Source organism: Sebastes fasciatus, chromosome 22 (assembly GCF_043250625.1).
Source record: "Sebastes fasciatus isolate fSebFas1 chromosome 22, fSebFas1.pri, whole genome shotgun sequence".
NCBI classification, from domain to species: Eukaryota; Metazoa; Chordata; class Actinopteri; order Perciformes; family Sebastidae; genus Sebastes; species Sebastes fasciatus.
In genome coordinates, this window is record NC_133816.1 from 19,656,198 (window position 1) to 19,672,811 (window position 16,614).

General features: G+C 39.6%; 1 protein-coding gene across 14 annotated transcripts in view; it reads left to right on the forward strand.

Annotated features, from left to right (window-relative positions):
• Nucleotides 1-16,614, forward strand: part of nrxn2b (neurexin 2b) — a 795,015-nt gene that overhangs the window by 345,978 nt on the left and 432,423 nt on the right. For 10 of the 14 annotated variants that reach the window (XM_074624795.1, XM_074624794.1, XM_074624809.1 and 7 more), the window contains 2 exons: nt 2,820-2,843; nt 12,580-12,741. In XM_074624795.1, coding sequence (XP_074480896.1) covers nt 2,820-2,843; nt 12,580-12,741 — 186 coding nt within the window. The remainder of the gene's footprint in view (nt 1-2,819; nt 2,844-12,579; nt 12,742-16,614) is intronic. The other 4 variants (XM_074624797.1, XM_074624800.1, XM_074624806.1 and 1 more) reach the window with 1 other exon arrangement.

The following is a 16,614-nucleotide window of genomic DNA, read 5'->3' on the forward strand; positions in this document are numbered from 1 at the left end:
CCCCCCCCTTGATCTTGGTCTAAATAGCCACATAAAAGCAGTAACACGATTGTCTTTTCATCATCCAAAAAAAAAAGCCAAACTCAAGGACTTCATGTCAAAAACTAATTCACTCTTTTATTTCTAGCAAGGTTGACTACTGCAACGGTCTTTTGACAGGACTCCCCAAAAAGAGCATCGACAAGCTTCAGCTTATTCAACATGCAGCTGCTACGGATGAATATAAGTCAATGCTTATAAATCAATACATGGAGTAGGACCACTATACATTACAAACATGTTTACAAATTATCAAATGAATGAATTTTAAATCAACATGATTCACGCTGGAATGCATAAAATAGGCAGTGTTGTTATAATGTTATAATGATTTTTATGAATGAAGACATACATTTTGGTTGGTTATTACGTAATGCATATATTATCACTTTTTTCTTTAAAAAAAGTGAAACTCCAAGGCAAGTGCAAGGTGTCAGATTATCACATAATGCAGTGTTATTACATAATGCATTGTTACAGATGTCACAAATTGGGGTTTCAATTAGGTAGTGCCCCGTTCCCAGTAAGCGGGACCCCCATAGGTTCACCCTTTTGCAGAAATCCTGGTGTCAGATACGGTCACCCACAGCAGCTGACAATTTCAACTTCCAGATCAAGATATAAGATGTCCTCTAGATGTCCACTCCGTCCTGAGGGGGAAACTCAGGGCAGATCTCAGTGATGGATCTTTTACCCTCTCACTGCCGATACTTACCACCACCACCACCACCACCACCACTCCGTAGCATGGACAGCAAAGTAAGAGCTGATAGTCAGAGCTAAGCAGCCATGAGAAGCTACTGTCAGACGCTGGGAAGACGGGGAGTCTGATGGAGTTTTGACAGTCACTAGAAGCACATTTATGACATAAATGTCAGTATAGACATAAATACTAAACTGAATCACCGTTGTCAGCTCAGCTGTGATTCGTAGTACATTACTTCCTTGTTAAGAGCACAAAAACAATCACAATCTGACAAATCCAACGTAATTAACAGGCTGCTGAGCTCTTAACCTTATGTGCACTGCTTGCATAGGTTAGTTTTGTACTGAACCGCCATCAAGGTATACTGTGGTATGAAAGTTGACGGCTATTATACCATGTACATTTGCTTATTTATGCTATTGAAGATGTGTGACATGTGTGAGTTAAAGGTACAGACAGGAGCAGCCTGTCTACGCTGTTGCACACCTACAGTATATATTACTAATTAATAATCATAGGACTTTATTTTAAAAGCTCACAGCTGATGTTATTTTTCATTTTTAATTTATTTACATGCTTTATTGCTGCTAACATGTAAACTAAGACGCTTATATTATATAACGTATTTTAGTTACTTTTGATCAGGTTTATAATTCAGTTTATTATAATTTTGTAACTGGTAATAATACTACATGTTCTCCCCGTGTTAGCGTGGGTTTTCTCCGGGTGCTCAGGTTTCCTCCCACAGTCCAAAAACATGCATGTTAGGTTAATTGTTGACTCTAAATTGCCCGTAGGAGTGAATGTGAGCGTGAATCTGTCTCTATGTGTCCAGGTTGTACCCCGCCTTCGCCCAATGTCAGCTGGGATCGGCTCCAGTCCCCCGGCGACCCTGAATAGGATAAGCAGTTACAGATAATGGATGGATGGATGGATGATACTTCTAATAATACTACTATTAACATGATGTTTCAAAGACATAATGCTCATGTTCAGCACATGCATACGATATATCGCATGCTTCCTCACTTGATTTCCATTTCATGTTCTAGTTTGCATGCTTTTCTCTCCTCAGGGACCGCTAGCATTGCTCTTTATTGTGGAAATAAATGACTAAATGACCATTTCTCTCTCTTTCAGAATGCTGCAGATACCAGTACACCCAGTGAAATCCTTCTCTCTGCACTTCTCTATGCTTTTTCTCTCATGCTCAATAATATATACAATCAATTCTGTTTCCCCTAAATGCCCCCGATGATTTCACTTCACCGGATATGCGCTAGTTTTTACCACAATTGTCCATTTTTATACAATGCAATGATTTCTTTTTGTTGTTTTTTGTTTCCTGCATATACCACATTAGCCCCTTAATGACTACTTGGGGACATTTTGATTTAGAGATTTGCACCTTTCCAAGTCACCAAGACATGATTGGCCTCGCCCAGTACTAAAGGATCGCCATTTCCGACCCCACCGCCGGCCAAGCCCGCTGACCACATTAGAGTGAATACTGATGTACTTTTCCCTCACCCCCGCTTTCCCCCGCTCCTAACAAACACCCCCATCAAATCGACCCAAACCTCCTCTGTGGAAGTTGATTTGCTAACTCTTGTCTCTTTTACTAACAACAAGCTTCAGAATTCTTCCAATTTGATTCTTTTCATTGGTGAATTTTTCTTTTCCCTTTACCTTTTATGATTTCCAACGACTAACACTGTGTCATTCACGGAATGTGAACCATCTGTTGTTTTCTCTACTTAACTTGCGACTTACATACTAACAAATGTATCCTTTTATTCCTTTTTCTTTTATTTTGTAGATGACCCTTTTAGAAAAAAAAATAACTCTACAATTGCTTTCTTTATTTCTTTATTTGGATGTTTTTACTACGTAAGCAATAGGAGAAAAAAAACTACATTTTCTTTTTAAATTCTATTTTAATATTAGATTTTGTTTTTTGAAAGGAGAAGGAGAATTTTTTCTTTGCCACTTTTTTGGGGTTGAGGTGTGTTTTCTTGAGTTTAAGGTTTGTCATTATTTTTTTTCTTTCTCCTCCCCCTGTTTTCTCCTGAAGCACGCAGGCATTGGACACGCTATGGTAAACAAACTGCATTATATGGTAGATATCATTCTAATTGTCTTATACTTTGGTTTGCCCTGGGTTTTCCGTTACCTCTTTCTATTCTGTTTGCTTTACTGAAAGTACAATCCGCCATCAATTCCAAGGTAGCCGAAAAACTCCACCTCTCTGTTTTTCTTTTTGCCCTCTCTCTATATATATGTTATTGCTTTTTTATTACCATCCAGTTCCCTCCTTCCTGAAAAGAATTAACGTGTTCATCCAAAGAGGTCTGCCCAAAAAGATACATTTTAAGATTTGATTTTTTTTTTCTGTTTATTTTCTGCCCCTTTTTATTTGTTATTTTTTTTCTTTTTACTTCAAACACTATCCGTATGAAGAAATAAAGAATCATAATGCAAGATATTTTTGTAATAATTGAGTATTAGAAAAGTTACCTTTAGTTTTTTTGTTAATCCCTGTTTCCTCCTGGTTTATTTTCTTAGAAGAACCCTATGAAGTGAGCGTACACAGCAGATTTCTCAAGCACACAAATAGCCTACTAGAGCAACTCCAGTGAGAGGAAGTAAAAACAAAAATCAGTTCATTAATTCCCCCAACATTTTAACAACATGAGAGGAAGTGCACTGATGGGACTACCTCGCTGTTGGACCTGTTATAGAGTGACCTGCTATCTCGGCTCGCCATCCTGTGGTTTATGGAGTCATGAAGAGTATTTACAACTCTTGATTTAACGGCCAAAGCCCTCATTGTAAAGTAGGCCTCAAATGAGGGTTAGGATCCCATTAGTGGCCTTTGGCTGATTTATGATCAGGATGAGGCTGATCCCAGACCAGCACCTGAACACACTCCCGTTCTCACACGCACATGTATGCACTTAATAAAGTGTTTTAATGTGGCATTAGTCCCCTGATCTCAGGTGCGGAAACTCGAACCAACAGTACTGATGAAAGCTCATGATTGAAAATGAAATTGCACTTTTATTAAGCTGCAAACTGGAGGGGAGTTTGCAAAAATAACTTGCAGATTATGGCTGTCAATCAATTAAAATATTTAATCGTGATTAATTGCGTGATTGTCCATAGTTAATCGCAAATGAATAATTTTTTATTTTGTTTAAAATGCACCTTAAAGGGAGATTTGTCAAGTATTTAATACTTTTATCAACATGGGAGTGGACAAATATGCTATTTTATGCAAATGTATGTATATATTTATTATTGCAAATCAATTAACAACACAAAACAATGACAGATATTGTCCAGAAACCCTCACAGGTACTGTATTTAGCAAAAACATATATGCTCAAATCATAACATGGCAAACTGCAGCCCAACAGGCAACAACAGCTGTCAGTGTGTCAGTGTGCTGACTTGACTATGACTTGCCCCAAACTGCATGTGATTATCATAAAGTGGGCATATCTGTAAAGGGGAGACTCGTGTGTACCCATAGAACCCATTTACATTCACATATCTTGAGGTCAGAGGTCAAGGGACCCCTTTGAAAATGGCCATGCCAGTTTTTCCTCGCCAAAAATCAGCGTAACTTTGAAGCGTTATTTAACCTCCTTCACTACAAGCTAGTATGACATGGTTGGTACCAATGGATTCATTAGGTTTTCTAGTTTCATATGTGACCAGTATCTTCACTTCAAACTGAGCCCACTACAACCCACAAACTGCAAGTCGTGTTAATGCGTTTAATAAATTAGTGGCGTTAAAACCAATTTGCGTTAACGCTTTATCACAATAACTTTGACAGCCCTATTACAGATATTTATGTTTAAAAAACGCAGACTCTCTGACTCAGTCCTTAGTGGGATTTTGTTTTAGTAGCTGATTAATCTTACTTGCTTTCACTGGACTTTTTAATCAATAAATGCAGACCATAAAGGGAACTGCCTGGGAAAATCTGAACTGTGTGCGATCGACCCCTCATTAACACTAACACTAACTTATATTTCTTATACTTTTTCTGGCCTCACTCCTTGCATGAAGAGACTTGAAACCCCCCTTCCCAATATTTATTTTTGATTTATTTCTTTAAACAGATTGCATTGAGTATATATGTATATGTATATATCATGGCTAACATATATACATACATATATCAATTGTCCTAATATAATCAATACGGCCATGAAACATGTTAGCCACACCCTCTTGCTGTTTTATTTATTTGATTTTTACTTTATTTTTGTTTACTTTCTATGAGTTTAACTTCAAAATTAACTTACTAAAATGAATAATGACCTCACACCTAATCTTGCTGGAACAAAAAAAAAGGGAAAAAGTAAAGAGGGGGGAGAGAGATTTTCATTTTCTGGGTGAATAGAGGATTGATGCCCCACGGAATAAATCTTCCCCGATCCATCATAACACATGAGTTGTCTGCGGAAAAGCCGCTCTATCTTAGTGACTCACTCAGTCTCAAATTTGACAAAAGCGATGGAGCAATTTGGAGCTCACATCAGAAAATCCTGTGGTGAAGTTCTAGCGGAGGCATAATGAGAACCGCAATCACGTCTGTCCAATAGCGCGGGGGACATGGATAGTGATAATGTCCCGCCATTGGAATACTAATTGCTTCTATTCACCGAGACAGGGGCGTCCTCTCTCTCCTCTCAATTTTCCCTATTCTTTAAAAAGACCCTCTCATTCCCGTTGATTTCATCTGTGATTGGCGACATTGGTCCCATCCCGTCCCACCTCCAAACTGACCCAGTGGTTGTATCCCCCGCACCCTGTTTGCATGTTCCTATTGGCTAGAACGTCTCCACATCAGCATACTCGCAGGGTGTAACTGCTGCTCTAGCCCAGCACGTGTCCGTCTGTTGTACACGTGTCTAGGTTTTTTTCCCTGTTGCATTCTTGTCCAAACCTTAACATCGAAATCCTCCATTTGTCTGGTGTCGTGGTGCCCTGCAATTACATTTACTCCCCCCAAACTACTTTCCCATTTTGCTGCATCTTGCCAGCTATTTGTTGTTTCCTTTTCTTTAATAGTTGGTCTGTTTGTGTTGTGTCTAATGGCATTCCCCTCCCTCTCCACCGTACCCTCATTCTTCCCGCCATCTTTTCCATTTAAGTGCATGGCTTGTGTGTAACCCCATTTAGCTTGGATGGATTCATTTTGTTTCCTCTTAACCAAAACAAACCCCTTGCACATGAAATAACACATTCAGTCCACATTTGGACCTGGTTTGAGCAATCAAATTTCAGAGGACTTTTAAAGAATCCTCACCTATCCTACCACTAAATTTGCTAAAACAGTGTTACTAATCTACTGTTTGAATCAAACCTTTGTTGTAACTGTACTAACAACCATTTTTGTGTCTGACTTTCCCTTACTTACAAAAGTACTAACCGATTTTGTTCACCCTCCAACCCTTTTTAACACTTTATCGGCACACAACTAAAAAAAACTACCCCCATTTCTCTCCCCCATCTCCTTGACAACTGTTGCCAAGACAACACTCGCCCCAAGCCTCCCAACCCTCCCTCACTTACTAACCTAGATATGTGGCTTAGTTTAAAACTACATATCCCATATTTAGTGTTGGAATAATAAATTACGCCCGGCTAATGCGCGTTGACAAGCTGCCAGACACCTACCGAGGTCCACCGCTGGATGGGAATCGCCTCCTTCCCCTTTCTCTCTTGAACATCCTCCCTTCCTGCGGCTCTGGCTTTGACCTAAGTCAATGGCTGTGATCTATTATGATACGTTATGTGAGCCTTCATATAATGCTGTATATTAACTACACAATATAACACATTGTTTCTCCCTGCACAAGATCAAATGTAGTGCCAGGAAGGGTAAGTGATGCATTTCCAAGGTAAGCTCGCTGCCTCCTCTCTGCACGGATTATGAAGTTAAATACACGTAGGTGCTGACAGGCATCCGTACACGGTCAGACTTCACTCTGCTGCATAAGATAGACATTACTGACAAAGAAACTACTACTGAAGGTAAAGACTGGATGTGCACAGTGAGAGTGAGAGTGAGTCACAAAAAGCTGTTTTTCATTGTAAGTGTTGAAGGTCTGACATGATATGGCTTCGAATACAACAAAGTAATACCTCTTTGTTCCTTTCATATTGGCGACATAAGCTATAACATAAGCTCCGAGACTTGCTTTGATTCTTCTCCTCAACCCCTCAATACCATCTGGGCTCATTCTGATGCACTTCTCTATGGAAGTAGTAGCTGCTGAAAATGAATATAGACTAGAGGAGGAGCAGGGATAGTATGTAGGTAAAGGCCTTGACATATAATTGTGAAAGGGAAGAATGGAAGGAGTGGATCTGGTGTGCGCTGCGTTTGTCAAGGTTGAAAAGAGTAATAAAGTTGGACATCTTGGTTCGGACTACGGAGCTTCCGTGTTGTTGTGTTGTACACTAGAGCAGTGGTGCCCAACCCTGGGATCTAAAGGGGTGCACCAGGATTTGTCTGCTCTGAGGTCATAACTAGATTTGCTCATGTATAATTTACTGGATAGTCTGTTAAAACTACTTAAAAATATATGTTTTTTTGCTACTTAATAGTCCACATTCTATTCAAACACAGCATTTGTTCACAGTTGCAGATAAAGCTCAGGCTACAGTGATATTATTAGTATAATATTATTAGTATTATACGTGTAAAATTAGATTACAGTGGTGGCTGCATAGGATTGTTTCCGATTTGTGTGATCCAAACATTTCCAATAAGTCCAAAAGTCAAAATTAATTGAAAAAAGATAGATGTAATCATTTCCAAAATTCACGACACGGTTTTATCGAACAAAATATTGTGCTTCAATCCATGTTTGTTGGTGTTTAGCCTTTCAAAAACTACATTTTCACTGTGGTCAAAAAACAATTTGCTCTCCCGCTTGCACCATAAATTATATGTATTCAACCACAATAACAATAATAATACAAAATATATTTGGCTCTAACACTAATACAGTAAATTAAATGAGTTGTTACAAAAAAATATTAGTAATTATTATTATTTATCTGTATTTGCATGGCAAATCTGTCAAGACGTCATCACTTTATGTTGATGACATTGAGTTATATTCATTAAAGAAAGTTGATTTAATAAAAAACAGACTCATTTAATACACTGAATCACCTTATTCAAATGATTTTGTAATTTTTTTAAGGGTGATGACGTCAGAAAATATGGGGCGGGGGGGGCTTAGCTTTACTTAAATACAAGCGGGCAGCCTTCATAGAAAATAGGTTGGAAATCGCTGCACATTGTACATTTTGAATATGTTTGTTCTGCACAACTTGATTGGTTGATGCATTTATTCGCTGTGCAAAAACTCAGAAAAATTGACCTTGTTCCAGAAAAAAAAAAATCTTTGTCATGCAAATTAATTGCACAAATAAAATATCCCCAATGTGTAAAGGCCTTAATCATGTGTAATACAATGCTCACTAGAATAAACCTGCTTGTAGTGTATACAGAATCTGGTTAGTCCTATATTCAAGTATAGTGTTATTGACTTTGTCTGTGCAATAGAAGTGTGGTCAGTATAATCCCAGTTGGAATCACGTTGGCATTTGTTTACTTGATGAGAGGGGCGGGTCTACTTATCGGAGCGTTTAGCTACCAGCAGCCTGCAGTCATGGAGCCAGATACGGTCATTGAGCCAGTAACACGCTCAGCTGATCACACAGCAGGGACTGCACAAGGAGAACCGTTCTGGTTCACCATACACTGCATTATAAAAGTTTGTCTTCTGGAGGTAGTTGGTAGTTCATGAGGAACAAGCACAACGAAAAAAGATTGATTTGAATAGAGGGGAGATTGAAATCCTAACAGAAACCATTCCCCCACCACGGGACCATGTCGGCATGTGGATGGGTAAAACAGAATCTCCCCATGATCTGGATTCAGAGCTGAGTCAATCCTTCCACAGTACATTCATCTGTAAACAGCTCCAGTCTGTGTTTTTCTATGATATCTGGGGCACATAGTTCAGCACAGATCAGCCAGCTCTGTTTGGTTTCTGTGTGTACTGGGCTAAAGAACTATTTGACGAGCGTCTGGGTAAAAACCAAGGGATCCGATAGTGGAAGCAAGTGGGCTTTGAGTGTTGTCTTACTTAGAAAGTCCTATTTTTAGTGGTGGTGGTGTGTTGTTTTAGATACGTATGAAAGGAGGAACCAAGCCAGGTTTTTGTAGTTTAGTTTTTGTCAGTTTTATGAATTTCAATACATCCAGGAGAATGAAGTTCTCACCGGAAAAAAGAGCAGAAACAGGGTGTGAGATATGTGTTAATTGGCCTGTTATATTTTTGTACTTATCAGCCATTGTTGGATTGTCACAGGTTTCAGGATGGAAACTGTGATCACACAATTACAAAGAATTATTTTCCTGCCATATTGTTGCATGTGATCAGGTCTATTGAAGACATTTTCTCAGCAACAAATAAAGGAACCGCAGTTGTTTTCATGCAGTAAATAATAGGGTAAGCCACCATTCCACGTTAATGAATGCTTTGCTGTGCTGTGCCTGCCTCGTCTTGGTGACAAGTAAAATATACACAATAAAATTTTTTTTTCAAGCTGTGTTTCTCCACGCTGAATGATAACGTTCAAAACAAAGGAGAGCGAGCAGCCACAATATCTCTGGTTGAATCTTAATATTTCACTCCCCCTTCATTTAGACAATAATCCGTCTGCAGAGGTTTTTGAGATAGGGATGCATTCTGGTTTCCTCCTAACTGTTTGGCCTCCAGGCCGGGAGCAGCGGGGTGTTTCCACCAGCAACCTGTGATATCATCACCCTCTCCCTCCTCTGGCCAGTGATGCAAGTGCTTGTAATGTTACCCGACAGGAAGAGTGTGCAGTCTGGTTGGAGGAGCGAAGACTAGTTAGCTCTGGTGAATAATTACAGAGTAACCGCAGAGGAAACACTGGGATAATTGTTTTGCTTTTGTTTATTTTGTGACTAACAATGTAGTCATTTTGGATCTCAGTGTTTTTTTTGTTTTTTTGTTTTTTTTTTAATTGCTATTCAGGTCCAACCTTGGATCACACAATGAAGCAGGGAATGTAATATGATTATTCAGGGGGATGTTTTGTTTTGTTTTTTATTGTTTTTTTATGATGGATGGATGGAAGGATGGATGGATATATGGATAGATAGATAGATGTTGGATGGATGGATTGATATATTGATGGATGGCTGGATGGTGAACGGACGGATGAACAGATAGACTCTAGAGATGCATATCTATAGAATATACAATATAAGTAATATGTTATATAAGTATAAATTATACATAAACCAGGCTACTACAACTAACATAGGTCATATAAAATATAAATATAGAATAACATATATACTATATACATCATCAAAGTGCGCAAGTTACAATTGTTTGTTTTAAAATAAAAAGTACATGAGGTAGTAAACTGATTATTGCAGGAGGAAAACAGAGAGGACTGTTGTTGAGACCGAATCTATAAAGCTGAGAGTTCTCTGTTAGACCGAGGTGAGGTGTTACTCAGGTAGAGAGTTACTGTTTGGGCAGGAACGATTTCCTGTATCGGTCCTTGTGAGCCATTTAAGTGGTGGAAGCTGGGATGATGAAGATGGCAAAGAGAATGAAAGACAGAACCAATGCTTTGCTATTCTTGCATTTCTGGGAACGTTATAGGTGTCTGGCAGCTAGCCAATGTTAGTCCCTCATAGCCCCGATGAACACATCCAGCCTTGAAGATGTACCGTCAACAACCCTCCACTAAATATTCTCCCAAATCCAAAGGGCCTCGCTTGGCCATAATTCCATGTTACAGGTTATATATTTACCCTTTGACTCTCCATCCCACCTCCTTATTTCAACAAGAGTTCATGCCATGGGTAGATGGCTTTGGCCAAAGTCCGTAGCCACATTTTAAAATGCCCCCCCATCCTTCCTCATTAGCCCCCTGTAAGGTGTCTCTCGTCACTATAGGATAACTGAAGTTGCCTCGCTGAAAGCCGCATCCGAGATCTTCAAAGACGACCCCCAACACACCAGCGCCGTCAACCGCAGATTCTTCACGCCAGACACATCTGGCCGATGCGATCGCTCTTTATCTCCAAGTAGTAACAGCAGACATAAAAATGAGTTGCCCTTGTTAAGAAGGGAAGTACGGCATAAAACAAAACAAAAAAGTCAAGAAAAAGAGAAGACGGGCGCTTAGCTGGGGCGACTGATCTGTTGAGTGCAGTTGCTAAGGTTTCTGTTCTGTCTTCTGGTTTAGAACGTTTGCAGCACTTCATATTAGATTTCTTTTGTCTGTTTTTTTTTTCTTTTTGGATGAATTATATTATGCAGATTGAAATCAATTATCTTGTATTGTTTAAAAAACAAAGAAAATGTGTCTTTGCTCATAGCCTGCTGTTAGTGCAAAACGATGCCCATCAAAACTGCATTAAAGGAAAGTAAAGCAGACGTGCAAAATGACGTAAAATCTTGTTGTAAATGGCCAAAGTTTAAGATAACGTTGAGTGAAATGAGTGCTAGCATCATTTCTGAGTGTGCAAAGGTAATGGAAAACAGATGGTTGTGTACACGGCTCCCTGCAGTCCTGTGTTTAAGCTGTGTACATTTATGCAGAATAACAGATGTTGCATCACTGACATCGGTACTTCAGTTTCACCCCGGCCAGCTCTATTAGGATAATTAGACCATAAATTGGTCACTAACTGCAGGAGTCCACACAGCGTTATTTGGCATGATGTTTGCGTATAGCAGCATAACTGTAACACTGATGGCAAATACAGACACGATATAATATAATTAGCCAAATTATACTTATTAGCATTTTCATCAAGTACACTGCTTCTAGTGAGTATAATGTAAAAATCATTTTATTCACTCTTCAGGTATTCTTTGAGGTCTGGTGTTACATTTAAAACAGTTGCTTCACCTCATCCTGTAAGGTCTCAGTGCAGGATTAGTCCCCACGCATTAAGGTTATAACTCCTCTTGATCAAGTTAGTCATGTTCCAGTAATACAAGCGTACGGAGACTTAATTTTACAGACATCAAAATGCCATTTGAGCTAAAAACAAAAAAAAAAATCTCAATTTCACACAGGAAAGCCTGGAGGAGCTTTTTTTTTTAATATTTTTTTCTTGCATTTCAATCCCCACTATCTCGCACCATCAGCTCGCGGCTGTGTGTTTGATTCCACCCGGCACTTTGGGCTCCGATAGCGATCAAACGTGCGGCGCGGAATGTGTAACCTTGCACAAAAAGACGAGACTCGAGGCAATTTGATATTGAAAGGGGGATTTATTTTTTAACTGGTAGTTCCTTGAGTGAGGAACTAAAGGAATGCTGCGGAAAATCTATGCCAAACGCAGGGAAAGCCCAGTTGATATTGATATAAATAGTGTAATATTGATTTTGACATGTCTTTAAAGTGTACTTAATCCAGTGTAGGATACAGTTGAAGCCTACTTTTTCCATTACTCAGTTAAATCAGGAGTCTGTGATTACACAGTGAACGTTGTTCTATTGGTTTTCTCTTAGCAACTGCACTCAAGAGTGAAAGCCCCCAGTCTGAGTGGCACCAAAAGCAACCAACCAAGCGATACCACTTAGGGGACAAAACCACCTACCACCGGTGTTTAATCCACTTTCTTCCTTGTTTTTCCTCCTCATTCTTCTAATTCATCTCCACTCTCATCGCTCTCTATCTCTACATATCTATCTCTATCTCTCTCTATCTCTTTTGGGCCATGCCTATGCCAGGTGACCATCTCAGTGGATGGCATATTGACCACCACTGGTTACACCCAGGAAGATTACACCATGCTGGGGTCCGATGACTTCTTCTACATCGGAGGGAGCCCCAACACGGCGGACCTGCCCGGATCACCAGTCAGCAACAACTTCATGGGCTGCCTTAAAGATGTGAGTGTGAATATGTGGATATATACTGTATGTAGCTTACATAACATGCAACCATGCACACACTCTTCTTTGTACTGCATCTCCCTGCCTCATGCTAGCAGGTTGTGAAAATGATTTAGACCACTCTCAGCTATGTTTATATCAGTTGGTGAGTGTCCGAAACTATTGGTACGATTGTTTTGTTCCAAATAAAATAGCAATGAAGAAAAGAATCAAGGAAAATATCGAACATTGGTATCAGCCTTGTTGATTGCCATCGCCCTATTGGCAAATAAGATGACATTAGCCGGTGGCTGTGGCTGATGTTTATCTGTTGTCAATTTTGTCAATGTTGTGTTGGAGAAAGTGATAGAAAAAGTCGGCCGTGTTTGAGTATTACACGTTGTTATGTTCAATGACAAATCAAGCTGTAAAACAATGGCTTACAAGATTTCTTAAAAACAACCACTGCAGTCTGGATGAGAACGGACCTCATGGTAAATGGACTTGGACTTATATAGCGCTTTTCTAGTCTTCTGACCACTCAAAGCGCTTTTACACTACATGTCAGCATTCACCCATTCACACACTGATGGCAGAGGCTGCTAAGGTGCCAACTTTGCCGATCAGGATCTAATCGAAATACTCATTCACACACCGATGGCTATGCCTTCGGGAGCAATTTGGGGTTAAGTGTCTTGCTCAAGGACACATCGACATGTGACCTGGAGCAGCCGGGGATCAAACCACCGACCTACCGATTGGTGGACAACCTGCTCTACCCTCTGAGCCACAGCCATAACTCATGTGTGCATTAATGTGTCTCTAGAAGCCACGTCAGTCCAACGAGGGGTGACGCAGCGCCCAGTAGGTTACAGTGGGAACATCCTCCATACTGTGCAGCCTGGGCAGCTGAGGCAGCGAGGTAGAGCCAGCAGAGCAGGATTTGCTGCTACTAGTCCACTAGTTAATCAATTGCAGATGGTGTCGTTCTCTTGGATAAAAAAAGAAAAATGCTAAAATGGGTCACCAAATATACATTAATATATGTGCAGACTGTGTGATGAAACACTGCTTATGTTTCTAATCACTTTTACATTTAATTTATGTTTCACAGAACAAATATTTTTGTTGGGCTGTGTTCTGAAACATTCTTCTCGTTGAAGTAATTGTAGACTATAGCAGCTGAAAAGCCTTTTGAAGCAGTTATTTAAAAAAGTGAAATGATTTCATGTGAAAGGAGGTTATATTAAAGGTTGTTTCATACATTTGTATGATTGAATTTGTCCTCCTTCAAAGACAGTGTGATGACATACTTTAAAAGAGCTCAGTTATTTGTTTTAATAATGAATAAGTATTTGTGTCCCTGGCACAAAATGGGAATAAATAACAGCAAAAACAAGACAAAAACAAAAACATTGGTATTGGCTTTTGGCGAAATTGTTATTTTAACAATCGGTATCGGCGCAGAATTGTTCAATCAGTGCATCACAAAGTTGCAGTGAGAACACACAGCGTGTTCGACTGTGCTGTAGCGTCATCCTCACACGCACCCCCGCAAACCCATTTGTGTTGACTCTGACACCTGAATTATCAGTCTGTGCAGATATACAGTAACTCCCATATGTGAGAGGTGGCAGACATACAATATCCTGAATCTCTTTCAAGTGTCTGTTTCCTCTCCTCCCAACCACTCTGCAGACCAAACACACCCACAGTGGGACGGAAGAAAATCACAAACAGAAAGTTCCATAGCCATGCAACAACATACACAGTATGAATATGTAGAGGACAGTTGCCTTATAAACATTTTATATCTTCAACTTTGACAAAAAAAATGACTTTTATTTCCAGCGGGCTTTAATTCACAGTTTAACAAGCTGTCAAGAGGACCAATCACAGCTTAACGTATTAGGCCCTTGTAAATGTAATGACTTGTATAGAGGCGACGCAACATGGTGCCATCGCATTTCCTCATAAAACCGCCGCTGATTGAATAAGTAATTACTTTTGCCATCGCTTTTAATGGATCGCACAGTAATCGCCCCATCTCTAACTTAATTATGCCTGTAGAATTACATTTTCATTATTTGGGTTGCTATCAGAAGGATCCCCAGTGGGTCTTAAACTTCCCAAGGCGTTTAACTATGCTCTCTCATCAAGACAAGGCCAGATTTACAGTCAACGTACATACAGAGCAAAGGGAAGGTGGGGGAGGGGTGTGAACGGTAGGAAAGCCAGACAATGGCGAGAGCTAACGGTGACGAAGAAAGGTGGAAGTGAAGAGGTATTGTGAGACAAGCGCTGGGAATGGAAAGTCAGAGCAGATGGTTGGAGAGTAGAGCGTTTAAGACTGTGTTGGTTAGACTGGGTAATCTCCCAACAAGAATAGATGCTGCTCAGAGGAAATAAGGGATGGGAATAGAGAATTGTGCTGTTCCCGTTGTCTGATTCCTTGGCATCTCGTGCCTCCGTGACTATTGACTCCTCTTATTGTTGCTTTCCGACAGTTACGCATGCACAATGATGCATACCCACGCTGTATCATGTTTCAGTTTGTTTGGGACCGGAGCCACGGCGGAGAGACAAAAAAACGCTCAAAAGCATGACGCTACTAAACCTGAGTGGTGCAACCTCTTTTTCACAGATAATGTGACACTGTGAACAAACATAAGAACATAACGTTAGCTGTAAGTAGTCAGTGGGCAGCACAGTCCTGCTTGGTTAAATAACGGAGCTACTAACGTTAATGGAGCACATTATGGTGTGTTCAGAATCTATTCAGTAAAAATGAGTATTGGGCAAAAGTAAATTGTAACTTTATCACGATGTGTTCAAATGTAATCAAGTTAAGTTTTTGGCGAGCAATATAAAATAGATAATAGAGAGTGAATTATGACCTGTGTAACTTCCTAATACTAGCTCTAAGCAGCTTATAATACATCATTAAAACTACTAATGCCAAGATTTTGTTTTAATCAAAGCAAATATTAAAATAAAAGTACCATTATTTATTTCCTGATCATCCCCCAAAAGCTACGATGCAATTTGAACACTGAAATTTAACATGCATATAATGTTTTTTGTGTAAAATGTATCAACCCTGGCCAGAAGTCAAATAATTATTACATTTTATATAACGTTTTATAGGTATAGTGTTGAATAAAATAACTTGTTTTAAGGAATAATAGAGTTGCATCCATCAGCTACAAATGTCATTGGATAGCAGACAAAAGTAAAAAAAGGAAAGTGAAAGTTTTGATGTAAAAGCAAGATATGATTGAGAGGGAAGGGCATATGTCCAAGAGAGAAGTAGTGTTACTGTAAACATCAGACGCCGACATTCATGTTTGACCTTCTGCCAAGGGCTGCATTTTTCATTTAGCAGCCTGGTTTTGGGTCAGCACTGCCAAACAAGGCTCAAAATGTTGTCAAGTATACAATCTCAAAATCTTGTTTTCCTCAAATCAAGGGAAGCAGTTTGCTGACAGCAAGAGACAGTCTCTCCCAGTTTCTACGGGCCTGCTGTAGACAGTTTTAAGACTTCTATACTGTACTGTTGACTCTGTTTCGTAAGGTATCATACCAGGTGTGTGCCGCCAATGTGAACGATCTATATATACATTAGGCTCTGTGAGTAACTCTTTTCTTAACATTTTCCTCTCTACTCTTCTTTTTCATAGACCTTTTTGTGTCTTCTTTAAGGGAGTACAGGGGGTCTTTAGGGGGAGATAGCAGGTCAACAGTAGATGTCACATAGAAGTGGTGTACATCATCTGAAAGCTGGCAACCTGAAGATTAATTGCTCTAGTCATACATCAGGCATACACATTAATTAATACATTTTTAGTGTATAAGGGCTCAGAGCAGTGTGATAGAAGTATATGATGCACA